The following is a 26,298-nucleotide window of genomic DNA, read 5'->3' on the forward strand; positions in this document are numbered from 1 at the left end:
TATGTGGAATTCTGAGAAATCGTTGTTGTGATGGTCATTTTTGGCATTTCATTTTCTTCTGTCTTGCCCCTCTTCAGGGAGACCCCGGTGACGTGATCTCCACCAACCGCTTCGGAGAAAAAGGATCAGTAGGATATCCCGGATTACCAGGAGCTCCTGTAAGGACTTTATTTTAAAAAAAAATTCTCAAACTGAGATCTTAAAAAAGCAATTTTTAAACTGTGGAAATTTCCCACGAACCTCTGTTCATTTACACTTGATCATTCATTTGATCTTGAATATGCAGTAATATAAATCTGGATATTCTGAAACGCTTCATGTTTGTGTAGAAACCCTCTGTACAGATTGTTATTCTTGTTTCCACAGGGTATTCCTGGACCTTCGGGTTTACAAGGCCCGCTCGGTCCTCCAGGACCTCGAGGCTACGAGGTAAACAAAACAGCCTGCTTGCACATTATATTATCAAACAAAGCCCAACAACATCTAAACAGATTATTTTTGTGTTATCTTGCAGGGTCGTCCAGGTCCGCCCGGTCTTCCTGGACCTAAGGTGGGAAATCACAAGTTTTTTTAATTGATCTGATTTATCATAAACATCTGTAAACTGGAGAAAAAGATAACATGCCAACCTTGTTGTGTTTTCTTCAATAGGGAAATATGGGACTGAACTTCCAAGGACCCAAAGGAGAAAAGGTACTCCAGAAGAGTCAATAAGTACAGAAGTTTGTTTTTTCTTCTTGTAATTACAAACCTGATGATTTTGTGCCATTCTCCGGTGTGACGACAGGGTGAACAAGGTTTGCAAGGCCCTCCCGGTCCTCCAGGACAAGTGGGAGAACAGAAAAGACCACCAGAGACGGAGATTCAACGGGGAGATAAGGTAAGCTGGAAACATATGTGCTATATACCAGTCATTTCATCAAATGAAAGGTACAACAAAAGCATGGAAAATACATTGATGCTTCCTGTCAAGGTTCAGACACCCATCATTCATACCATTTAATCAACTCAAAACTAAAAAAAAGTTGTAGGTCCAATTAGGTTCAAGCACTGCTCAGTTTTCCTGTTGGTTTGTATTTGCATTTTGTGGCCATGAAATATTAAGTTGCGGCCACAAAATAATTTGTATTTCTGATTTGAGACTTCAAATTAGTCATTTATGGCCACAAATTCATATGTTGTAGATTGAAATTAATATTTTGTGGCCTTAAATTAGTATTTTGTGGCCACAACATAATAATATGTGGCCACAATTGAAAGTTTTATGCTAGATGTCATGTCTGGCGCTCTGTACCAAACGCCACCACAACCACAAGAAAGCAGATCATTCGAACTACTATAAGATGCAACTTTCACTCCGTCCACAGGATGGCAGCAGAGAGCTTCATCCATAAGTTATAGTCAAGAGGCCACAGTTGTATCGATCAATACGTTCTAGCAAATATGAAACTAATAACCACAACTTTCATCCTCAAAATGATGCATTTTATAATCCTTTATACAACACGTAGAAGTTTTGATGTAAACGCTTGTTTTAAGGAATGTTTTGTGTTTGAAGGGTGACCCAGGAATTCCCGGCGCCCCAGGTGACCCAGGCTACCCCGGACCTCCTGTAAGTATCTAACGTCGACTGCATATGTGCAAATACATACATGATTATTTTGCTTTTAATCTTCACCAGTAACCCATAAAAACAGATCCATTGTTTGTCGCGTTTGACACTGATTAATTAGAGTAATCTGATGGATTTATTAGTTTTAAATGTAATTTTTTTTTTTTTTGTCATTGTAGGGTCCCTCCGGCGGACAGAAGGGAGATAAGGGAGAATCAGGAGAACCAGGCAAACGAGTAAGTCCAAAATAATCACATCGACATGCCGATCTGTAGTATCACTGCAATCTTTATTCCACAGTCATGTGGGACTATCTCCACATTCACAAACACCGATTTTAAAGAATGTTTACTGATTGTCCTTTGTAATGATCTTTATTTCAAATAAGAGTATATAAAGGAAAAACCTATTTAATCTTGTTTTTATTCTCTTTAACTTCTTTCTAAAAGTGCTACCCAATAACTATTTGAATTGGATTTTGAAGTATTTGTTTAACATTTGTGAAAATCTGGACGTTTCCATCACATATATACTCTGCGCCACAACAAAGAAAAACTTTACAATTTAAATGTTATTACGGCACTTGTTTGCCAACTCAAGATGAAATTGGTCTGTACGTGACCCCTTAACTGAAATGTGTTTGACAACTCTGATATAGATTTCTGTATATAATAGTCCAGAAATTACAGTACATATTTCTAAAGCCATATATCAGATGTTAATACAAATACAAGCATATGTCCATGTGTTTACACTGTATTGCTTTATATTATAATCCATTATTCTGAAAATGGAAACACAGTATAAAGAAGTAGATTCACATAAAAGCATTTAAGTCTTATAGTTCATTTTCTATTGAATCCTGAACTAATTTCTAATGTACTGATTTACTGTTCTTTATCTTACAGGGCAAACCAGGCAAAGACGGCGATCCAGGCCCTCCAGGATTCCCCGTAAGTTCTGACAACACGTTTCAACACATTTTATATTTATTTGTTTAAAATCTTTCACTAACTTTGTTTGTTTTGTTTGTATCTATCAGGGAAATAAAGGAGATTCGGGCTCACCAGGTCCTCCTGGCAGGGATGGAGAGAGAGTACGTTTCCTCTGAATATGATGCATTCTAATATAACTACTCAACCGGTATCCGAGAGTCATTTTCTCCCGACACTTCTTTCTCCTCTTAGGGATTTAAAGGTGACCGTGGATTCCCGGGTCCTCCAGGAGTGGTGTGTATTCAACATTTTGTTCTCATCTCACCATCTTATTGTTGTTGTTTTTTTGTGGAGGGAGAAACAGAAGTATTTAAATAAGTCACAGTTCAGACAGTTTGCAGTGGAGAAAGGTCCTTGATAATTTAGTCAGAAAAAAATAAAAAAAAGCCTCTTCGTATTTCATCCAGAATGAACTTGATTGCATTTTATCGACTTGGTAAAAAACAAAATAAAAAACGCATACAAAGAAAAACATTCATGTGCCAGTGGAGACAAGTGGCTCCATGACGTTCAGTCACCCACATCATGTTTTCTTTTGTCTTTTCCATGTTTTATTCCTTATGATCAGGTGATCGGTGGGCAGACAGGAGGGCGGGTCGGTTCTAAAGGTGAGCCGGGCTTCCCCGGATCATCTGGATCTAAAGGAGACAGAGGACCACAAGGTAAAATGCAAAACTCGACCAAACGGTCCGCTTTTGTCCGTCGCATCTTTAACCTTCGCCAACGAAAGTTGGGCAACCAACGTAGTTGGTTGAGAAGGTTATGTTTTCGCCTATGTATATATTTATTTATTGGTTTGTGTGTATGTATGTATTTTACCAACGTCTCGCAAAAACTACTCATCCGAACTGCATGAAATCTTCAGGGATTATTTTTCGTCATCCAAGGACCAATCGATTAGATTTTGGGATGCTAACGGCTAACCGTTTCTGAATAAATCTCCCAAAACCATACAAAGCGGATAGGAGAGGCACCTCATGGAGGAGATCAGTGTCTGTTGCCATGGAGACGCTCCCTGCTCAGTGTTTCACAGTGATGTAGCTACCTGATAGGCTAGTTAGCATCGATATGAGCTAACAGCTATGATGCTAGTGATGCTAACTCGGTTCCACAAACAAATGTTCCCGTTCTAGGTAATGTTGAGGCTTTTATTCTGGAGGTATTGGAGGGGGATCATGAGAACTTCTCCCTGTGGTCAAGAACCTCCAGCTTTGATGATTAGAGTCTCTCCTTCCGTCTTCAGGTTCAACGGGACCTCCAGGGGCGCCGGGAATCCCGGGCTTCGGCGGCGGCAGCAGCACGCCGGGACCTCCGGGTTTCCCCGGAGATCGAGGCCAGAAGGGAGAACTGGGCCCGCCAGGCATCTCCCTGCCGGGTCCACCAGGGCGTCCCGGATCTCCCGGGTCTTCCGGTTCACCGGGGCTCCCCGGACCTCCAGGCTTCTCCACCTCAGGACAGGACTGCGTGCCCGGACAGCCCGGGAGTCCGGGTCTGGTCGGAGACAGGGGTTACCCAGGAGAGACGGGCCAGAAGGGTGAGGGGCTGCTTCCTTCTAGGACGTTTGACGTCAAATTAAAACGGACATGTACAGCGTGACAATCCTGTTGTTACCGTGCTGCTGCAGGTGAGAAGGGCGACACCTGTGTGAACTGCTTCGGAGGAGGAAACCCCATCCCCGGACCCCCGGGACCTGCCGGACAGCCAGGATTCCCCGGTAACGCCGACAAACTTTTTCCTTTGTTGCCTTTGAGCCAGAACGCTCAAAATCAGACATAATCGTCTCCGATTTTCGAACTAAAATGTGTTTTTATATTTTCTGGTTGTTGTTTTTTTTTTGGTTCATAAGGATCTTCGGGTCCCCAAGGATTCAAAGGAGAGAGAGGTTTCCCAGGATCTCCTGGCAGTGGCGGGATACCTGTGAGTGCTTCCTTCTCTCAGTTGATCGAAAAGTCATCGTCAAAACTTTTCAGATCTTTTCAGTCCATTAGAACTGAAGACACACAGAGACGCACCCACAGACAATTCAGGCCCTGATTACACGACAACAATTCAAGTAAAAGAATAATTTTTGTGTTTTCGTTTTGAGTTGGTCTGTGCTCTTGTTTGTTTATGTGAGGAAACCACACACACATGCGGCAGAAATCAATGCGCTCTAAACATTAACAGTGCGGGTACTCAGACTTCTTTTTGGACAGACGACCAAGTTGGACTGTTATTACGGTGACTGTCAAAATAAAACTACCAAGACCCAGGAGAATATGGACTGGGAGTCACAACTCTCTGGAGGCAAACATTGTTCTGATTGTTCATCTATTGTAATGCGATGTGCGTGAGGTGTAGCAGCGTTTCAAAAAGTTGGCTTGTCCACAGTTTGCATGGAGAGACCGTTTTCAAAAAGTTGCGTTTTCAGTGGCTCAGAGTGCCGTCATCACGTCAACAGAATCCCGAAACACACACTTCACACTGGAAAATCTGAAGTCTAAACCTTCGCATGGTGACTACTTGGTGTTTTTATCACATGTGTTTGTTCTGCTTACATTATATTCAGTTATTTAAATAAAATGTGAATAATGGTCATCGTTGTCTCCCCTCAGGGCGCGCCCGGTCCTCAAGGTCCTCCGGGCTTCCCCGGAGAGAAAGGAGACCCGGGTGACGCCATCACGATCGGCGGCGTGAGGGGGGAGAAGGGTGACAGCGGCTTCCCGGGGCCGTCCGGTCTGCCTGGCCTAGACGGTCGACCCGGTCGGGACGGAGTCCCCGGAGCTCCCGGGCCCAAAGGAGCTTCTGTAGGAGGATTTCACTCATTCATTCGTTCATTCATTCATACTGTTGACCCTCCATGGAAAAGGCTCATGTGTGTGTCACTATGTTCAATAGGGCTCCTTGCTTGTCAAAGGGGAGCGAGGTCCACCCGGTGATCCAGGTCCATCCGGTATCCCAGGAGATCGGGGTTCCCCGGGGCCTCCTGGCTTTGGGCCTCAAGGATCTCCTGGAGAGAAAGGTGTCCAGGGTGTCTCAGGAAGACCTGGAGGTCCTGGCGCTCCGGGTAAGAAGACAGTGTGTGGATTTATCACCTTCGCCAACGAAAGTTGGCCCAGACGGCTATGTTTTCGTCTGCGCGTATTTCTTTATTTTTATTTATTGATTTGTTTGTATGTATTTTACCAACTTTTCCCAAAAACTACTCACCTGAATTGTATGAAATTTTCAGGGTTGATTTGTCATCATCCAAGGACCAGTCGATTAGATTTTGGGACGTTAACAGTTTCCGAGTAAAATAAAAAAAAATAAAAAAATTCCAATGTAAAGCAGATGGGAGAGGCACCTCATACAGGAGATCAAAGAAAATCCATTGTTTGTTTTCTCTCCTCACACAGGCACTAAAGGCGAACCGGGCCTGACGGTGGCAGAGAAAGGTTTACCCGGACCCAGCGGGCGGGACGGCGAGCCTGGACTGCCTGGTTCACCGGGTTCCTCGGGTCAGCCCGGACAGCCCGGCTTCCCAGGTTCACCGGGAGCGAAGGGTGATCCCGGACTCCCGGGCATCGGACTCCCAGGATCCCCGGGCTCTAAAGGTAATCACAACGAAGAGTACGTCGGCTTTACCTTCGTCTCGCTCTACGTTTTCACTCACCTTCTCCTCCTGTCTCCTCGTGCAGGATTCCCGGGTATCCCTGGTCAGCCAGGAACTCCTGGAGGACCAGGCAGGCCGGGAGTGGATGGACTCCCCGGCCAACCGGGATTCCCTGGATCTAAGGTGGGACGATACATAATCATTAAAAGGCGGACTCTGTGAATTTTCATGAATAAAAAATGCATATAATATAGTTTACCTCTTTCCTTTTGACCAAACACACACAGCTTTTTTTAAAAGCTATATTACGCACGGCAATTATACAATCAGCGGTGTAAAATTCATCAAGGACTCACATACCGTAATTTCTGGACTATTGAGTGCACCTGAATATAAGCCACACCCACCAAATTCAAAAAACAAAAAACAATTCTTACATATATAGGCCGTACTTGTCTATAATGATCAGCCACGGAGCACAGGTTGAGTTTACGTGATGCACGTGAACGCATCACCCAGGGCTGTCAGCTCCAGCCCCTAAGACCGGACCCCAAAAAGTCAGGAAGACAAAAATATCACTTTTTGGAGAAGCAGAGACGCTCGAAACAGCGCAGATACAGGCGGAAGTAGAATTTGGCGCCATGAAGCTTATTAACCCGTTAAAAATCCAGAAATTAGCCCACGTCATTGTTTATGTCGCAGGGTTCAAAAAGTACCGGTTTATAGTCTGGAAAATACGGTAAATCACTGTATCTAATGAAAAGATTCTCTCAAGAGACTTCAGTCCCTCCTCAAGGTTATAATAATGTTACTGCGCTGCGCTACTACTTGCTCGACTTCTTGGTTGCATGCTTAAATAGACATACTTTCACTTGGGGTTGGTGTTTCTGCAGTTTTTCTCGTATTTTTAACTGGAAGTAGAAAATGTGTTACAAAAGGGTAAAGGGCAAAACTCTATGGTGTTTATGCTTTTAGAAATACTAAAAAAAAAATGTTTCTCTGTGATTAGCACCATTAGTTTTTCTTATATTTCCGTGTGTTTGTGTCACAGGGTGAGCCTGGCTTTGGACTTCCCGGCCCTCCGGGTCTACCAGGAGTACCTGGATCTAAAGGTTTCCCCGGACCAAAGGGAGATCCTGGATTCTCAGGCGGCCCCGGTTCCCCAGGACGAGGAGGATTTGATGGCGGTCCGGGATCTAAAGGTATTTCTCCAGAATGAGGAGGCCGTATGTTACAATCCATTTCTTGGTTTGTCAGTTCTCCAAAGACGTCCGATGTCTCTTTTCCAGGTGAACCTGGAATACCTGGAATACCCGGAGCCAGAGGCCCGCCTGGAGACTCAGGCCCAGGGCCAGGGATAGGGAACCCTGGCCCGATTGGACCTCCGGGCCAGATGGGACCACCAGGTAAAACCCACAACAGTGGAGTGAATTGTGCTAATTGTAGCATATCAATATTAGCTGTTTGTGGCTACACATTAGCTAGAGCTAACTAGCCTAGCCACTACGGTCCGGACCAATCAATGCGTTTGTTCTATACTTCCTCTCTGGTCGGTGTTTTTTTTCAGGTGACAGCGTCCCCTAACCAGTAGTTGGTGTAATTACGTGACATTTTCCAGGCGGTTTGATCCGGTCTCTAAAGTCAATGTGACCGCCACCGAACTGAGTCCCGGACTATCTGAATGCGAAAGGCGCCTAGTTAGTTTTAATTGGAAAATGAAGTGATGATGATGATGTCATGACAGGTTACCCCGGAGCAAACGGTGCAAAGGGAGACCCCGGTCCGCCCGGCCTGGATATCCCGGGTCTGCCCGGAGACAGAGGAACTCCCGGTTTCCCTGGTTCCCCAGGACCAGTTGGAACCCCGGGACCGCCAGGTGGACCTGGGCGAGATGGCGTTCCAGGACTTTCAGGTACGACGCTCTCTCAGGACTTTGATGTCAAACTACGACCATTAAACTGTTGAACGTGTCAGATTACTTGGCTACCCCCCAATAAGACCAGTTGATTATTGATCTAATGGGCCTTCAGTTAGCAGCACCTTATAGCTGAATGATTATTGACTTTCTCTTCTGACGTCTCTTTGCCGCTCGACTTGCTTCAGGCGCCAAAGGAGACATCGGTCCTATGGGATCTCCAGGACCCTCTGGAGGACCAGGAGGCCCAGGAGGGCCCGGTGGTCCAGGTTCCAAAGGTAATCTCTCTCTGGAGTTCTGATTCTGTTCATGTATGAAATGGATGAAACTCACAAAGTGAAGCCCCGCCTCTCCTCTTCCAACAGGCGAACCTGGATTCCCGGGTAGAGACGGTTCGCCGGGTGGTCCCGGCAGCAAAGGGGATAGGGGGGACCCCGGTGTCCAAGGTCTCCCAGGAACCAGTCTCCCGTCAGGAACCATCAAAGGAGCCAAAGGAGAGCCTGGACTACCAGGTACGGTTAAAAAGCATTCTCACCACGGTGCAACTTCAGTCTGACTGTCGCTTCACGTCGTATAACTGTGTGTGTGTGTATGTGTGTGTGTGTGTGTTGTGCAGGTTCATCAGGTTTTCCCGGTCAGAAGGGAATCTCCGGACTCCCCGGTGATTCAGGAGTGCCAGGAGCAGACGGGCGCCCCGGAGTTCCGGGACCGCCAGGTATGAGTTCGCTCCCACATTATCACACATTGTCATCAACGTGCTGACGCCTTCTTCATCCTGCGTAGGTCCTAAAGGAGACCCGGGCATCCCGGGAGGTCCAGGTGGTCCTGGAGGTCCAGGACCAAAAGGCAACATGGGAGAGATGGGCTTCCCAGGTGCGTCGACGTTGTTTACAATCAGATCAGTGACTTTATAAACCCGGGACCTTTGAGTTGATGAGAAAATGCTCCGTACGAACACTTTCACACGTCTTTTGTTCATGGATACCACAGGACCATCAGGACAGAAGGGTCTACCTGGAGGTCCTGGTAGATCAGGATCCCCAGGACAACCAGGAGGACCCGGTTTCCCTGGCACCAAAGGTGAACCAGGCTCTGCTGGTGTTGGACCACCCGGACCTTCTGGATTCAAGGTGCAGGAATAAAATACCTTTTTGTTCGAAAGAAGCGCAGATTTAGTGGTTTACACTGATTTTGTCTGGTAGGGTGAGCCAGGCCAGCCCGGGTTCCCAGGAAGTTCAGGACTGAAAGGAACGCCAGGAGGACCCGGTCTCCCTGGTCTACCAGGAGGACCCGGAGCCAAAGGAGACCCCGGACTTCCAGGATTCCAAGGTAGATGTCAATCCGACAACGACTCCTTAAAACAGCTGCTTTTCTCAGTGGAATCTGATCTGATCTGATCTCTCTTAAAGTAAAAAATAAAAATAATCAGTTTTATCTGAGTGGTTAAAGGTTTCCTTCAATTTAAATAATAAAGTTTAATTTCCATATTTGAAATTGTATTTAACATAAATGGAAATATTTTAGCTTTTAAGTTATTAAAATACATATATATATATATATATATATATATATATATATATATATATATATATAGTCTGCAACTGCTTGATAAGATCTGATTAGATAAACTACTATGAATGCTATTGTAAATGTTTAAGCGCTTTTCCTCACAAAACTCATCAGCAAAATCCAAATCTTTGTGGATTCGCTCCTTAATGTTCCCAGCTGTCGTAGAATTTGAGCTGCCGCATCACACTGCTGGAAGAAATGCAAAGGAATCAATATGTGTGTCAGAAAAATACCATTACAGTGGGCGGAGCAATGCAGCCGGTTTTAAGTCAAAGCTGGCTCTAGATTTTCAAACAGCGATACTGATGGTTTTCCCACAAAAATTCAATTTTCTATTCTATTTCCACAATAAATTTAGTTCTAAACGTAATAATAATAATAATAATAATAATAGTGGTGATTATTTAAAAAAAAAAAAATCTCTAAATGCTACAAGTGAGGATAAAATGAAGGATAAAATCTGATTAAAGCAGGCATCAACCATTCTGGTAAAAAGCATTAAAAGGCATAAACATACATCAGGGTTTTTAGATATAGATTTAGATCTACATTAATGATTTTAACTTCAGGGTTTTAGACTGGTTGAGTTGCACCAGTAATAATAAAGCAGAATAAACTGAATTCTAGTTTTCGGTTATTGTGAGTGCTGAACTGACACACTGAGCCATGTCCCCCCCTCTCCTGGCAGGCACCCCTGGTATCCCCGGCCCTAAAGGTCTTGATGGCGGACCCGGTGGCCCAGGTCTCTCTGGATCTCCAGGAAGACCGGGAGAGTCTGGTCGACCAGGAGGCCCCGGACTCCCGGGAGACAAGGGTCAGGCAGGTCGCGATGGGATCCCAGGACCTGCTGGAATAAAAGGAGAGCCAGGTATGGAACCCAGCGCCGCCTGTTGCCCGAATATTTATTTTGATTCCGGTTTCAGTTTTGTTCACTTCACTTTACCTCCGATGTAGGACTTCCTGGTTACGGTGGTCCCGGTCCTGCTGGGCTTCCTGGGTTTCCAGGTGAGTTAACGCCCAATCTTCTACATTTATAGACACTACGGATAGTTCTTACAGTAACTTGTCTTCAAATTCTACTTCCTCTCAGGTGCTAAGGGAGACCCGGGTCTTCCCGGCGCACCTGGCAGTTCAGGTTTCCCTGGCTCTAAAGGAGAGTCCGGTTTCCCTGGTGGCCCTGGTCTTCCTGGTAGCGTCGGCCCACCAGGGCCCTCCGGTGAGGTTCGGGTGGGCCCCGCAGGACTCCAAGGTCCACCTGGACCCCCTGGAAGAGCAGGTAACGCACTCGTGTTAGTCGCCACGCGCACTGCTGTCAATTGCTGCCTGGTTTTCTGGTTTTTCCATATCGTTGTTGTTGTTTTTTTAAAGTGCAGCTCAAAAGCAACAAATATTTCAGAACTTCCTCAAACGAGAATCAGCCACCAGACGACACGGAGAAGAAAACAGAAACGCCAAAAAGGAAAACCTGCAGTGTTTAGTCGATTATATAACCTCACAAACGATGTAGATATGAATTGATTTATTTGTATCGTTCACTTGTTTTTTCACCCGTTCAATGAAAACCAGTCAGCAAATAGCAGGACGTCGTCTGTTAAATGGGAACGTCGGTTGATTTGCATGAGACGTTGCACCAATCAACACCTGCCACTGTAAAAGCGTGTCACTGTTTGAGCACCTGTCCAGTCGTTGTCGTTGACACACACCACACCCTCTTCTCACCGGGAGACGTCGAGGTGCGCCTCTTCTTCCTCCTCCTCCTCCTCCAATCAGTTTGGGGTTTGACCACATCCCCCACAAAGCATGTTTTTTTGGTTTTTTCAATCACAGTCTGCCTGTGTCGTCATTCTTGTTTTTTTTTTGGTTTTTTTAAATCAAAATTTATCCATCATGTCTCCTCACACCCTTTCCCTCCACTCCTGATCCCTCCATGGGGGAAGTTGTAATCAATACGTCTCTCCACAGCCCGGAAATATTCTGTCTCTCTGTATAGTTGTGTGTGTGTGTGTGTTCATGAAGAAAGAGGGAAACAGCCAGGCCTTGAGACAAACAGAGAATACTCTCAGATTCACACTGTGATTTTAATTTTAATAATGTATGTTCAAGAGGAATAGTCGGGAGCGGTTTGCTCCAGGGGGGGGAAGAGATGGATTAGAAATCTCACGTTGGGTAACATTACTGGTACAGGAGTAATCGGATTTGTCTTCAAACCTGCCACACATTCCTCCTTCCACATGTGAAGTGGAGTTACAGTAAAATATCAACAAAGTGTTAGAGTCTAAATAAGAGTGTTCTGGGATTTTGTCTGGCTTTGCTGTCCTACGTGTGTGTGTGTGTGTGTGTGTGTGTGTGTGTGTGTGTGTGTGTGTGTGTGTGTGTGTGTGTGTGTGTGTGTGTGTGTGTGTGTGTGTGTGTGTGTGTGTGTGTGTGCGTGTGTGTTTTTTCCTCCACCATTCAGTCGTCTGCATGGACACTGTAAATCCCAACATGCACACTGAACATAAGCCTCGGGCAGTGCTGGAGACCGTGCTTTTGGTTTTAAACACATCAATTATTGTGCTTAAATGTGAAAACATGCTGCTTGAATACATTAATATTAAGTGAAAAAATCGAGACATTTTTCGATGTTATAGTTGAATCAGTTCATTGAGGTGGAAGATTTAAGACCAGTCAGCACTGAAGCCCCAGCACTGCGCCAGGTTAGAAGAAAGTGTGTGTCCGTGTTGTTTTGGGTGTCATGGTGACAAAATAATGCTGCAAAATCTTGCCTCCTGCTTCCTCTGGCTTGGCCCCGCCCACTGTGGCTCGGCCCCCCTCGCCCGATGACTCGTGCATCCGGCCGCCACAGGCCCCTCAGGTCAGACCCACTGAGCCTGGACTTGAACTGCACGTCCTTCAATGCAGCACCGACTTGAGTTTGACGTCACCTTTTGATTCCACCTGGAACTAATTCTTGGGAAATCTTTTTTCTTTTTTTTTTTTCTTTCTACCTTTGTTTCTTCCTGATGACTGTCTTCTTTCACTTTTCATGCACACTGGTAGTAGGGGAGTGCACCTTTAACAAGTAAGCATCATTTTTGAACGTTAACACACAGTAGAGTCATCTTGAACAATCAGCATGTCACTGAAAATCACACGTAGGAGCAGTTTGAATTCAACATTGAGGAAATGGTTTGTGCACAAAAACCCACTGTAGAACTAACTCACATGAAACTGTAATCCTCTGTAATTAATCTGGAAATGTCACTGACGTGTAAGAAGTAGCTTCTGTTTCAGCATTATGTTTGCAGGGAATTGCGGACAATGAAACTGAAATAGGAAGTGTTCAACGTGTTTCCTGAGTGACCAATACAGAAAGAAATACTCCATTGCATACATATTTCAATAAATATACTTGTTCGGGGTAGTTAGATCAGCGTCTTCTAAAAAGAGCGTTTTCACATATACAGGTAAATTTCAAAACACTCATTCTTCCATGAATTTTGGGTTTACTGCACACATACTGAAACATTTCAAGCCCTCTGTTTATTACATTATTCATCATTTTAAGCTTTTGAGTCATGAAAGTCAAAACTACAGTATTTATAAATATTACATTTTATATAAGCAGATGCTTTTTTCTTATTTTTAAAATAGATTAGAAAAGAATAGAATATAATACCTTCATTCTCATCATACAAAATAAAATTAACATGCAGGATTGGTTTTAAAATTAAGTTCCAGAGTCATGTGAGGTGTAAAATATGATCACTATGTTCAGTTTTATAGTTTCATATATACACATATTTCCTCTTCACTGTAAAATATATAAATATAAAATGTACTCAAGTATCTAAAAAAAAGTGTGAACTTTTTTAGATATGCTGCAAATTGCTTGGTTAGTTTTGCAAATAACAGACAAACTTTTCAGGTGTTTTTTATTTAGATGCACCTATATACCTATATTGTACATGATTGTGAGAGATTATCATTATTGGTTTTACTCTACTTGTCCAATTTGATCCCACCGGTGAATTCTTTTTACGGTAACCTATAAATATAGATAACTCCAATGTTTTCCTTTAGTTTCTGTGCACTAATACTTCATGAAAATGTTCAGGCTTAACAAAATCCGCTGTAAACAACATGAAATTTCTTAATAAAGTAAAATAAAGGTTTACACACAGCATTTACTTTTAATGGAAACAATACAGTTAATATCTTGGGCGGTCAGACTGCAGTCTGATTTGACCTTCTTGAGGACGAGTTTTGGCCCAAATGGCCCTTACTTTGCATAATTATATATACTGAATTTAACAATCTACTTATTCTAAAATCTACTTGTGAGCAAAAACACTTTTTTTTTTAGTAAACCCAAACTTTACCCAAGTTGCCAAATGAACCGATACTAAGCGGTCAAAGTCGAAATCGCTCTTCCATTGTTTGCTCTGTCTCTACGCTGAAGCTTGCCTGCTGTCTAAACTTCCTCTTCTTTTTTTTTCTTTGCCACATGCCGCCTTCCCGGCTCAACTTTACCTGGGAATTCTGGGAATCCTAGGTCCTACAGGTTAGACTCCAGTGGTTTGATGGTTTTCATACACATGCTGTGGCACAGGCGCTCCAAGTCTTGGTTTTAATCTGCGTTTGAATAAGCCTCATGTGTGGTTGGGATCAGATCACATTCAAACGCTTTTGGAAATCTGCTCAGATTACAGCTACAATTATTGTGAAATGAACTTTCCTCAAACGCTCATATCTGTATATTTGTCACAGTTCACAGGGGTTATTGTGGTTTTATTGTTTCGTTATCTAAATATTGAAGGACTCCACTTGTGTTGAATGTTTGACTTTTGCTTTCCTCCACAGGACAGGTTGCAGGACACACACACACACACACACACACACACACACACACACACGCACAATATTTAGATTGAATTTGTGCATCACAAATACTGTAAATTAATCTCACCGTCCAAGTTGTCCATGTCTGCTTTACACCTGAAGATCATTACAGTTGGTGTACATGATTCTAAATACTTGAGAAAAAACACTTTTTGAGGAATTGAGTGGTCTCACTCGTTCAACATGGCGGTTTGTCAAGAGTAATAAATGGCTGATTATTACAGAAAGAATGAACTTATCTCAAGAGGGTTTTATTTGGAGAAACCCACCGGTATTCAGTATTGTACTCTACCTGACCTTCAAACCTCTGCGTCCACTCTGAAGGTCAACCTGGACCACAGGGTCCTCGTGGACCCCCGGGAAGTGGCGGCGTGAAGGGAGAGAAGGGCATCGCAGGGGGTCCTGGAAATCCTGGCTTCCCCGGACAGAAAGGAGAAATCGGCACTTCGGGATTCCCGGTAAGGAAACGCTGATCTGATCGCCGAGGGGTTAAATCAACGAAGACCACAACTTTAAACAGTCACTGTCCTCGTTAACAGGGTCCCAGCGGTCTTCCTGGTGGCCCCGGTATCAAGGGAGACATCGGCCTGCCTGGCGTTCCTGGATTCCCCGGTGAGTTCACAGTGACGCCAACAAACTTCGGCCAAACATATTGACATAGTTTGTTTCCAGTTTAAAAGAAAATCCTTATTTTTGTTTTTTGTCAGGGACGAAGGGAGACCCGGGAATTCCCGGTCGTGGTGGCCTTCCTGGAGATCCAGGAGACATTGGATCACGCGGTGAGTAAAGGCCGTGCTGACCCTTTCATAACATAACTGCTGAAACAGTCATGAGAGAATTCATCAGACGCAGTTTGACATGAGTTCTCATCCTTTCACCAGGTCAGCCCGGTGACCCCGGCGTGCCTCCAGCTCCCATCGTGGTGAAGGGAGAGCGAGGACCTCCCGGTCCCCTGGGCCCTCCCGGTTCTCGTGGACTTTCCGGTCCTCCTGGACGCGAGGGGCTTCCAGGTCGGTGGATCTGGATTCTGAAGGGACTTGTTGTAGACGGCGGTGTCCAGACGCAACGAGGGTCGTAGTCAGGACCAACTAACCCGACACCAAAACAAGACCGAGACTTAAAGGGGCCAAGACCAATTCAAGACCGGAGCATACCAAGACCCAGACGAGACCAAATCCAGACCAAGACTTTCAGTAGCTGAGACTGAGTCAAGACTACAACACTAGACTGTACTTTCTTCTCTTCTTGCTCCCAGGTTCGCCCGGTAACCCTGGAGATCCCGGTCTAGAGGGTCCTCCTGGATTCAGTGGCCCACCAGGTCGGAAGGGAGACCCTGGGCCAGCTGGTCAGCCTGGTAAGACCAGGGGAAGCGGTTCTGCCACAAAATGGGACATTCCTGTTAAAAAAAGTGAAATTTATCACCCCAAATGTAGATTTTTTATTTATTTTTTCCTTTGTCTTTGTTCAGTTTTCTTTATGTGTTTGGTTTCTCGTCTAAAAGTACAATTACATGTCACCAGCCAAATTACTGATTGATGCATTTATGTTTGGGAGCAAAAAGTGGAGCAGCCAGAAAAAACAATCGCAAAACAAATTACTTTCACAGTCATTGTGGTTTCAGATTTCAGAGGACAGGAATTAGTGGAAACGACAGATGCAACTGTGGGGCTGCGTAAGATTAAAAACCAACAAATCTCTGACCAAATTCTACACGATAAACCTCAAATGCATGTTTTGAGACTGTGGACTGTTTAAATCAAAGAGAACATGCAAAGACCACATAGAAAGATGGCCCAAGCTTATCGTTAAAGTTGAAAAAAGAAGAAACTCAAGTCGGCAGGACTAAGAGGAGATAAGATAAGATCGTAGTGAGTTTAACATGGAGGAGGGATATGCAGCCTGACGCTGGTTTTTCCAGCTCATTTCTAATACAAGTGTTTCCCCACCACCCCAGGCCAGCGTGGTTTCTCCGGTCCCCCCGGTTCAGACGGTCCACAGGGTCCGCCCGGACTCCCGGGGTCGGTCTCAGCAGCACACGGCTTCCTCATCACCCGACACAGTCAGACCGAGGAAGTCCCCAGCTGTCCCGAAAGAACCAGCCCGATCTACGACGGATACTCTCTGCTGTACGTGCAGGGCAACGAGAGAGCGCACGGCCAGGACCTCGGTAAGAAACACCTCTGGTTTGATCGTGTCACGCCCTTAAAGGTGTGTGTTTTTTTTGTTGTTTTTTTTGGTTTGTTTCATTCAAACACCTAACATGGCCGAACGTCCCCCTCCAGGCTCAGCCGGCAGCTGCCTGCGCAGGTTCAGCACCATGCCCTTCATGTTCTGCAACATCAACAACGTCTGCAACTTCGCCTCCCGCAACGACTACTCGTACTGGCTGTCCACGCCCGAGCCCATGCCCATGTCCATGGCGCCCATCACCGGAGAGGGCATCAAGCCTTTCATCAGCAGGTACGCGAGCTGAAAGATGACGGGGGAGGAGAGGAGGGGGTGTCGACTGTCCTCACATTGTTCCTGATTCGTGTGTGTGTGCGTGTGTGTGTGTGTGTGTGTGTATAGGTGTGCGGTGTGTGAAGCTCCAGCCATGGTCATTGCGGTCCACAGCCAAACCATCCAGATTCCCACTTGTCCAGCAAACTGGGAGGCTCTGTGGATAGGATACTCCTTCATGATGGTGAGACGCACACGGCAACACAAAGAGAATCTTCAAGCGCCGTAAAGCCTCAAAAAACAGGCTTCACGGCTTTACAGTTAACGGTCGCTCCAACTCGAATGTGACGTGAGTTTAATGCGAAAAACCTTCAAGTTGCAACGAAATTCAGACCAAGACGGATCAGTTTGACCTGCACTTCTCCCACTTAACTTTTGGATTGTGGAGTCACCCTCTCGGGGTCAGGATGTTTTGAAGTCGGGGTGTAAATGTAGGATGCCTTTTTAAAAAAAGAAATTTAGTTAGTTAAGTTCGTTCCATTCAATGTAAAAAGACAAAGACAAACTATTTAATAGAATACAGAACATAAGTTTTCAATTTCTTGAATGAAAGGGAGCAGCAATCTGACCCTTCATCTCAATTAATCCTTCCCCTTGATAAATAATAACAAACAGGAAATATGACAAATATTATGTGTAACAAACATAATTTGTATTTATTGTTTTTCAAAACATACATTTTCCGAACTGAATTGTTTATATGTGATGAAGATGAATGAATTAAAACGATGCTGAACCATATATAAATTGGACTTCATATAAAGACTTTCCATTTGTTTCAAAGTGCCAGCAGCTAATAACAATAATATCTTTCAATGAGAGAAACATTAGAAAGTCCAGAATTCAACTACAAATCCATACGAGAGACGCAAATGTGGAACGCACGGCGCTCATGCCCCCGGCACTCTGAAGATCTCTGCACTGAAATAATAAGAAAGAACAGACAGAAGGTCCTACTTCAATCAATCCACCAAACATCTCTGAACCTACAGCAGCCATTGGTATCTGACGCTCCCTTCCCTTGTCTGTCCCTGTACCTCCTGTCCTGCAGCACACCAGCGCGGGAGCAGAGGGCTCCGGTCAGGCTCTGGCCTCCCCCGGCTCCTGTCTGGAGGAGTTCCGCAGCGCCCCCTTCATCGAGTGCCACGGCAAAGGAACGTGCAACTACTACGGCAACTCCTACAGCTTCTGGCTGGCCACCGTTGAGCAGATCGAGATGTTCAGGTACGGACCTCATGCATCAGAAGCTGAAGGTGCAGATTTCGGAGCGCGTTTTCCCGATGTGGATGTTTTCGTATCCTACATCAATGGTTCTTAAATGTTTTTGCAGCCTTACAATCTGCAGAAGCTCTTTATCGCTCAGAAATACAGTGAGTTTGTGGTTTGGTTTAGGGTTTAAAAAAACTGAAATGTGCAATATCCAATACAATATACCCTTGAAAATATGCAATATACAATTATATATATATATATATATAATATACAATTATACAGTGCACTAAGTGGACACAGTGGGCCGATAGATTAATACAATAACAAGATAAAGATCATCTTAAATATGGGGTTTGTGTTATATTATGTCCTTTAATCTGTGTTTTGTGTTATTTTAATAATGTTGAATATTTTTTTTATAATTTACTTCTACGTACCACTAGAGGGAGCTCACATACACATCTTGTGTCTCAAAGGACTGTCAAACACACTTAAGTTCAGGGACCACATACAGCCCATTTACATCTTGAATGGTAAAAAAGGGTCATGATAACCTTTAAATTTAAACTTGAAACTTTTGATTTGTTGTGGTGCAGAGTATATGTGTATATATATATATATATATATATATATATAGATATATATATACGATGTAAAATGTCTGTATGTTCACAAAACCAAACAATTATAGAAAATTACTACAATCTCAACATAAAGGCGATTTTAATGAAACCTTATATATATACAGTGAAATGTCTAATAAAAACTTCTGCATTGTGGGAGTTTTTACAAACTCACCCTGACAACATGACTTTGAGGCGAACGCCAGTTTGCATGAATAAACCGATATCTCAGCTCGGGTTTCAGCCTCGTGTTTTGTCTGCCACTCCTAAAAAAATTTATGTTTTGTGCATTTATTGCAGCAAAATACAGCATTTCAATGAATAAATTCCAGTTTGATTGTGTTCTGAATGTTTCTTCACCCGTTGTCGTTTGCAGGAAGCCACAGTCGGAGACCTTCAAGGCGGGTAACCTCCGGGCGCGTGTCAGCCGCTGCGTGGTCTGCATGAAGAGGACGTAACGTCACACGGCAACCAGCATGCCCACCGTTGCCGAGGGCGACGACGCCCGCCACAGGAGGGGGCGTCGTTGGGTGTTCGGGGACAACCGAAGGTGGAGGGAGGGGGGGGTGCAGCCGTCGCCTGTGAACGTTGCCACGGCGACAATTCCAACAATGCGTTTGTCTTCCAGAATCAATACAAACTACGACTAAAACATTGGTGCTACTGTGCAACACAGCTTAAAAAAAAAAAAAAGATAAAAGAACAAAAAAAAAAAAAACTGAAATCTTACATTTTTAGTCTTTGTTTTCTTAAGAAGTACCTCAAAATGAAAGCAGATAAATACCCACTAAATGGTGCCATGATGGATGTGTGACAACAAAAGTGCATTTTTCCATTCTTTCTCCCCCTTTCTCGCCCCTCCTCCTTCCTGTTTCTGTTGATCACAAAAATGTGATCCTGTACTTTTTTTTTTTTATTGTTTGTTTGTTTTCGGGTTGCTTTCTTCTTCTTGTTCTTGTTCATCTTCCTCCTCCTTCCTCTTCTTCTTCTTCTTCTCTCGTTGGCCTTATTGATGAGGGGTGGATGGTTCTCCACAGTTACCAAATCGGCACTTTTACTTCGGAACATCCAGGATGAGAGATGCACTGACGATGAGCGTTCCTTCGTGAGGCTGACTGCCTGTTCTTTGTTTTCATTCACACACATTTTTTTTCCGCTTTCCGTTACATCCGGTGGCACTAACCCTGCTCTCGCCCTCCTGCTTACCGTCAGCCGACTCCCTTCTTTCTCTTCCTTTTTTTTTTTTTTTTTTTTGTAAGTAATAAAATGTGTATATTGTGTAAAACACTTTTTTTTTTTGTTTGTTTTAGTGTATGAGGCCTTGAATCAGTACCAGCTGTTTGTTATGAGTCCAGGTTTCTCACACACACACACAGACACACATATCACACACTCACTCGCTTCACCGCTCACTCACACACACACCAACTCAGATATTGTACAAAGTAAGGCTTTTATGAATGAAACAGTATTTTATATATAATAAATATATATTTGAAAAAAAAAAAAGAGGATTAAAAAGTATATGGACTTTATTTGGCTGTGGGGGCTTTTTACTGAAAAATAAAGACAACTACTGAGCACAGACGGAGCCTCCCCCCCCCCCAGAAACACCACCGTCTTGTACGACGACAGTTGCTTAAACTTTTTGTATTCAATTTGTAGAAGTAATGAATGTTCTACTAAAGTAAAGGGGATTTGCTTTTATGTAGTGTAATGATTGGGGAATGTCACAAATACCTGTGCAGAAAAGGATTTGAATTCAATCTTGGCTACTTGACTATAAAACCACATTTCTTTAGTATGTGTTTATTTTTTAACATTAAAAGGTGCTGGGCTTTGCTATTAGCAAAAAGGTCCTTTTACTCTTTTTTTTTTTTTTTTAATGGGGTGGGAGGGTTTTTGGGGGTTTTTTGGGATGTTTTTTTCACCAAACTCTTTTAAATCCACTTTCACTCGCTTGAATTTTTATCCAGAACCGGTTCAAGGTTTCAGTGTGTGTACCTTTAAATCTGACTTGAGGCGTGCACACACCAGATGTACTGTAAGTCTACCAGAGCTCTTTTCATGAGGGGGGGGGGGATAATTTCCTGTGATTTTTTTTTTTGTTTTATTTTTATTTTTTCAAAACTGCTTTTATGAATTCTAATTTCGTCAACCTGGGGTGTGAGTAAAATTGCGTATTAATTTTGTTTTGTTTTTTTCTTTTTGTTTTGTTTTCATGTTATGTTATCCAGAAGTTGTTATAAACTTTTAAGACTGAAATAAATACTATGTCCAAAGTGTTGTCTTCATAAAATTGTCAGCGCCACTGAGTTTTGTTTACACACAAACGCTGAAGATGTAGTTTACATGTTGGACCACTAGAGGGTGCTGTTGGTTCTTGTAATAAAACCACACGTGCAAAAAGAACACCTTTTAAACATCAACAATGATGAGTACACAGAATCGATTGTTTAGACTTTGTGTCCCATCAATAAAGCTTGATTTGATTTAAATAGCATAATAGCTTAGCTTATTTTGATATAATTTGTTTAAAAAAATAAAACAAAAAAACATAGAAATGATTTCATTCTATTGATTTATTATATTTCATGAAAGGTTTAGATGTCAAGCCGGAAACGTTACATTTAAATTGTGAAAGAACAGATCACAATGAAAAGTACATAACAGAAAATTTCCCAATTCACACAACACTTCTAAATTATTTCCATCTTATATTTCAGTCAGATACTTTGTATTTTCAAGTTAAAATGAAAAAACCGCATCAAGTGACTTTGTCGATGAACTCAAATGTATATATTGATACACAAAGTGAATGAAAACATATTTTATACGAGGTTTAGGACTCTGTTAGCAGATTGAAAAAGATGAAAACAACAAACCGAATCCAAACAAAATATCCTTTTGATAAAATCTCAGTACAATGATCAGAAGTGGTTCTTAAGATAAACAGCAAAACGTTATTGGATTAATATGCTATACTAGATATTTACAGAAGTTGTGAAATATGTCATAATTTTTGAAAAAGGATTTTTATTGTCAGTACTATATCATCAAATATGCAAATGAAGCTACTTGTCATCACACTTCGAGGTATGGACTTGGACTTCTTTTATATACCACCTTTCAACTGTGGGTAGTCACAAAGCCCTTTACATCGTTGATCACATTCATCCATTCACACGTCAATGGAAGCTGCGGCCATGCGAGGCACTGTCACCCCAATGGGAGCATTTTGGGGTTCAGTGCCGCTCTACGAACCAAGCCATGCCGTATACACACATTTTCATTGATGATTATTCAACTCTTAATGTATAGAAAGTCTGACACCTTCACATTGTTTTATAATGACTCAAAAAATGTTTTTAAAAAATCCTTAACTCATACTATATTGATGGTTTTCCACTCACTACACTGAGATACTGTAATGTTGACAAACCCTTACATTATATTTCCATAGAACCTTTTGGGGACTTTTTCCATTATTGAATCATTTCAAAAGGTTTTAATTGGAAAGATGTTTTGCTTACAACTACATAAAGTGTATCTGCAATGAAACAAATATGATTCCATAATGTATCCATGAACCAAAATCAACAAAAAAGCTTTTTGGTTTTTTCTCAGAAGTATGCTTTTCTAATCATTCTTTGGTTTGCTTGATGATTCACCTGTTGTCTTGGATGTATCCGGTTCTCCCTCTTCATCTGAGTCTTCTTCAATGACTTGATATCCCGCAGGACCACTTGCATCTCTACCAAGGAAATATGTAGCACCTCCAACAGCCCCTGCCACAGCAACACCTCCAGCAGCCCCTGCCATAGCAGAACCTGCAACAGCTGCCCCTGCAAGACCTGCAAGACCTGCAACACCTGCCGCTACACCACCTCCAACAACTCCTGCCACAACAAAACCTGCAATTACCAATGCAATCATTGCTTTGTCACCAAGAAGAGCTTTTGTCCACACTTTTGTGCTACAGCCATCATTCTTTTCAAGTAAAGTCTTTGAAACATTTTTCTTTGCCTCCTCTCTGGATCCAGTAGTAAGCTCCTCCTGTTTTATTTTGCTTTCCACTGCTTGCAGCATCTCGTTGGTGTAGCAGCCTCCTCCATTCTCCACCATTTCTTTGATCGTGTTGAGCAACTCTGTGACCTGGAACTGGTTGTTTCTGTAAGGATCCTGCTGGTAGCTGTTCCAGTACTTATTATCAATAACATGGCAGCGGTCACCACATTTCTCTGAAAGGTCTTTCAGAGCCTTGTTTTTCCTGACAAAGCGTTTGATTTTCATGCCCTTGTCAAGCTGGTCACCGTGAGTGAAGACCAGTACAGCATATTTAAAAGCCTCTTCAGAAAAATACTCTATTATTTTTTGAATAACCTGGTTCTCATGCTCAGTGTATTTCTCCACTTTGAGGAAGATGAGAAAAGCATGTGGTCCAGGTGAGCACTCTGTGATGCTCTTTATTATCTCATCTTTGAGATTTTTTTCATCCCTGCAGGTGTCAAAGAAACCAGGAGTATCAATCACTGTGATTTCACCATTTTTTTTGGTGGCTGCTTTGCATTTACTTGTCCCAGAGACTGCACTACCATCTTCCTTAAACCTGTTTTCTCCCATCACAGTATTGCCAAAGCTGCTTTTTCCTGATCCGGTTTTCCCCAGCAGGACAACTCTCCAAGGTTTTTCTACAAGAAAATAACAAATTAGCATTAGTATTACTGCCCATATGGAAACATCTTGCTTTTATGTTATATTACAACATTTGCTTTTAATCAGAAAAGTCAAAACATCACAGAATTCCCAAACTTCTTCTTTATATGAACTGGATTTTTCCACATATTTCAATGTTTTCTAAAAAGATGCTGCTTGTGCAGCCTCCCTGGAATTGATCAGATAAAGCATGATAGTCTGTTTTACACTTCTCATCATAAAGAAGAAGAAATGTATTTATTTGTCATGTGTCCAGTGGTGGAGATGACATCCGGGTCAAGCAGCGGGTTTCACTTCCCCCAACAAAATCTCTTTAAATCTAAAATATTAGAACCAGGAAGCTTCCACTCACAAGCTCTCTTCACTAACACTGAGGCCATAAAAATTAATCATATGTAATAATATACTGCTGAATTTCTCCCAAATGATTTAACATAGTTTCTCAATGTGCCTCCACACTTCATCATGTGCACTGTGCACATTAAAGAAATATAAAAAACAGTACATCCATTTTCAGTTGTTCTCTTGTCAAAATAACAATGCATAACGTGGTGATAGGATTGTGTTGTATTTACAGAGTATGAATATTTTTCTTTGAATGAGAAAAACTGAACCTGATTAAAAACTACATGAAGAATAAATGTGACCAACCCTCCATTATGTCCTGAAGAGAAATCTGTTCAAATGCGGATGTAGGATGAGAAGACATCTACGATTGGGATCTTTCTTCTTCCTCCTCCTCTTCCTCTTCCTGCTCTGACTTTCTCTCCGTGTCGTCGCGAGTTTGTTGTTTTAATCTCCTTCTTGCTGCAGTCTGATCAAACAAACACAGTGATGAACAGTTATACACATTACTGTTAGATAGATTATCTTGTGTAACACCGGATATTAAATATTCCACGGTTCTGGACGAAAACATTTCAAATCTGCTGCATGTTTAAATATCTTATCTCTTCAAACTTCTTCCACTGTTTTCTGTTGCCATAGAACAAATTTTGCTTGAAAACTTTGGTTAGTATAGAAATGGAATCGTGTCTTACCAGAGTGCAGAAGTTTCACCAACTACAACTTGTTGAAAGTTTTCCGTGCATATGAAGTGTCTCAGTCTCTTTACTTTTGGTTTCTGTGTTGGGTGTGAACCATTAACCCCTTACAGGTCATTCTTTTCAATGTTTTACATTTCAGTCACAGAGTGTTGATGGAGGGAATGCAGATTGAAAGGTTTGATAATGAAGTACGATTGTGGGTGAAGTCAGAATAATTGTAAAAGTAGCTTTGTGGCCTGATACATTTGAAGAACATAGTGTAACGACCTAAGTGTCCTTTATTGTTCATTGTTGTGTTAAACACTTATAATCTGTATTGACCCTGTTTTGTTGATATGGTTGTTATGGTGATGGGATGAGCGGGCTCCTGGGAGGAGGGGCGGGGCGAGAGGGAGGCTGCCGGAGGAGATGCCGGAGCGATTGGAGTTGGAGGAAACTGTTAGCTTTTCGTGGAGCTGTTGAGTGTTACTGGCGTAGTCACGGCCAACAGTGACTGTTTCCTGTTTTAAATAAATGGTTAACCGACTGCCTATCGGTGAGTGGTTCTTGGGAACACGAAACATTACAATAGTTACAAAATTACCCAAAATTATAATTAAAAATTATTTTTCATCTATTACAGCCACACTTATTCTTTAATGTTTCTGTCAGATCCCATACACTAAATAGAATAGAATATAGATAGAGTTATATTCTATTCTATTTAGTGTGTGTGTGTGTGTGTGTGTGTGTGTGTGTGTGTGTGTGTGTGTGTGTGTGTGTGTGTGTGTGTGTGTGTGTGTGTATCTATCTATCTATCTATCTATCTGTCTGTCTGTCTGTCTGTCTGTCTGTCTGTCTGTCTGTCTGTCTGTCTGTCTGTATATATATAAATAAAAAGAGTCCTTCTGTCCTGTAATACTCATTATCGCATTTCAGTAACAACTCCCACCACAATAAAAATATAATTCAAGATGCCTATAAAAGGTCTTTGATTAAAGTTAAAAGTATTGTGTACATTTCAGTACTTTGATCAGGCAGGTGAACTCCAGTTCATCCAAAATTTGTAATCATGATGAAAATGGACAAGACATCTGCTTCACAACCAGCAGAATACCTTAAATGCCATAATATTTTTTAATCGGTCACACTGTCAACTTTCAGACGCACAATCCATCCCCCAAGTCATATTTAGATTATTGCAAATAACATTAATGATATTGTAGCTCTTTATTGACCTTATTCATTGCCTAAACTAAGGCGCTGCCATATTGCATCAAATTGTCTGACAACGTCTACTGCAGGGGTCGGCAAACCCGCGGCTCCCGAGGCACATGTGCCTCTGTCGTCCCTCTGCTGCGGCTCTGTCGTCCCTCTGCTGCGGCTCCTTGAGGCTCGGTCTCACTGCAAATCATCCCGGGCTGGTCAGGCAAAGCTGGATCTGCTCCCTTCCTGTTACTGAGAGGAGCGTCTGAAACGCAGTACGTTTCAATAAACCCAGTCAACATGTTTTCGCTTTCTCCCAGTTGCAACACACCTGATTGCAATGAGGGCCTCGTTATTGGGCTTTTTCACAACCTTGGTGATGACATCATCATTAGATTCAGGTATGCTGAAGCAGGGAGAGAACTAAAACCTGCAGGATAGGAGCCCTGGATATGCCAGGAATGTTGAATT

The 26,298-nt window shown here is 42.8% G+C and overlaps 2 protein-coding genes across 2 annotated transcripts in view; one reads left to right on the forward strand and one right to left on the reverse strand.

The window, feature by feature from the left end:
- The window catches only part of col4a5 (collagen, type IV, alpha 5 (Alport syndrome)), a 45,444-nt gene extending 25,283 nt beyond the window's left edge, over nucleotides 1–20,161 (forward strand). Inside the window, exons 9-48 of the mRNA XM_080486594.1 lie at nucleotides 78–158; nucleotides 367–429; nucleotides 515–550; nucleotides 652–693; nucleotides 788–880; nucleotides 1,559–1,612; nucleotides 1,792–1,848; nucleotides 2,521–2,565; nucleotides 2,655–2,708; nucleotides 2,800–2,841; nucleotides 3,176–3,269; nucleotides 3,851–4,141; nucleotides 4,232–4,321; nucleotides 4,454–4,524; nucleotides 5,202–5,393; nucleotides 5,485–5,653; nucleotides 5,985–6,182; nucleotides 6,267–6,364; nucleotides 7,233–7,383; nucleotides 7,471–7,587; nucleotides 7,926–8,093; nucleotides 8,285–8,374; nucleotides 8,462–8,608; nucleotides 8,713–8,811; nucleotides 8,880–8,969; nucleotides 9,087–9,226; nucleotides 9,299–9,425; nucleotides 10,354–10,533; nucleotides 10,620–10,670; nucleotides 10,756–10,941; nucleotides 14,871–15,004; nucleotides 15,086–15,158; nucleotides 15,254–15,325; nucleotides 15,428–15,556; nucleotides 15,802–15,900; nucleotides 16,501–16,713; nucleotides 16,829–17,006; nucleotides 17,115–17,229; nucleotides 18,097–18,269; nucleotides 19,257–20,161. Coding sequence (XP_080342720.1) covers nucleotides 78–158; nucleotides 367–429; nucleotides 515–550; nucleotides 652–693; nucleotides 788–880; nucleotides 1,559–1,612; nucleotides 1,792–1,848; nucleotides 2,521–2,565; nucleotides 2,655–2,708; nucleotides 2,800–2,841; nucleotides 3,176–3,269; nucleotides 3,851–4,141; nucleotides 4,232–4,321; nucleotides 4,454–4,524; nucleotides 5,202–5,393; nucleotides 5,485–5,653; nucleotides 5,985–6,182; nucleotides 6,267–6,364; nucleotides 7,233–7,383; nucleotides 7,471–7,587; nucleotides 7,926–8,093; nucleotides 8,285–8,374; nucleotides 8,462–8,608; nucleotides 8,713–8,811; nucleotides 8,880–8,969; nucleotides 9,087–9,226; nucleotides 9,299–9,425; nucleotides 10,354–10,533; nucleotides 10,620–10,670; nucleotides 10,756–10,941; nucleotides 14,871–15,004; nucleotides 15,086–15,158; nucleotides 15,254–15,325; nucleotides 15,428–15,556; nucleotides 15,802–15,900; nucleotides 16,501–16,713; nucleotides 16,829–17,006; nucleotides 17,115–17,229; nucleotides 18,097–18,269; nucleotides 19,257–19,338 — 4,584 coding nt within the window. The 3' untranslated portion in view covers nucleotides 19,339–20,161. The remainder of the gene's footprint in view (nucleotides 1–77; nucleotides 159–366; nucleotides 430–514; nucleotides 551–651; nucleotides 694–787; nucleotides 881–1,558; nucleotides 1,613–1,791; nucleotides 1,849–2,520; nucleotides 2,566–2,654; nucleotides 2,709–2,799; nucleotides 2,842–3,175; nucleotides 3,270–3,850; nucleotides 4,142–4,231; nucleotides 4,322–4,453; nucleotides 4,525–5,201; nucleotides 5,394–5,484; nucleotides 5,654–5,984; nucleotides 6,183–6,266; nucleotides 6,365–7,232; nucleotides 7,384–7,470; nucleotides 7,588–7,925; nucleotides 8,094–8,284; nucleotides 8,375–8,461; nucleotides 8,609–8,712; nucleotides 8,812–8,879; nucleotides 8,970–9,086; nucleotides 9,227–9,298; nucleotides 9,426–10,353; nucleotides 10,534–10,619; nucleotides 10,671–10,755; nucleotides 10,942–14,870; nucleotides 15,005–15,085; nucleotides 15,159–15,253; nucleotides 15,326–15,427; nucleotides 15,557–15,801; nucleotides 15,901–16,500; nucleotides 16,714–16,828; nucleotides 17,007–17,114; nucleotides 17,230–18,096; nucleotides 18,270–19,256) is intronic.
- A 1,287-nt stretch (nucleotides 20,162–21,448) lies between these two features.
- Nucleotides 21,449–24,722, reverse strand: LOC308123879 (GTPase IMAP family member 7). Its single transcript, XM_080486597.1, has 3 exons — nucleotides 24,637–24,722; nucleotides 24,248–24,410; nucleotides 21,449–23,571 (listed from the first exon to the last, which is right to left on the reverse strand). Exons 2-3 carry the CDS (start codon nucleotides 24,303–24,305, stop codon nucleotides 22,520–22,522), a joined length of 1,110 nt encoding a protein of 369 aa, XP_080342723.1. The 5' UTR covers nucleotides 24,306–24,410; nucleotides 24,637–24,722; the 3' UTR covers nucleotides 21,449–22,519.
- Between the last annotated feature and the right edge of the window lie 1,576 nt (nucleotides 24,723–26,298).

This window comes from Lipophrys pholis (genome assembly GCF_963383615.2).
Source record: "Lipophrys pholis genome assembly, chromosome: 18".
Lineage (NCBI taxonomy): Eukaryota > Metazoa > Chordata > Actinopteri > Blenniiformes > Blenniidae > Lipophrys > Lipophrys pholis.

Coding starts and splice junctions, on each gene's coding strand:
- LOC308123879 (XM_080486597.1), bottom strand. CDS start 24,305: ATGTCTTCTCATCCTACATCCGCATTTGAACAGATTTCTCTTCAGGAC. Junction 23,572..24,247: donor TCTTCAGGACATAATGGAGG/GTTGGTCACATT, acceptor ATTTTCTTGTAG/AAAAACCTTGGAGAGTTGTC.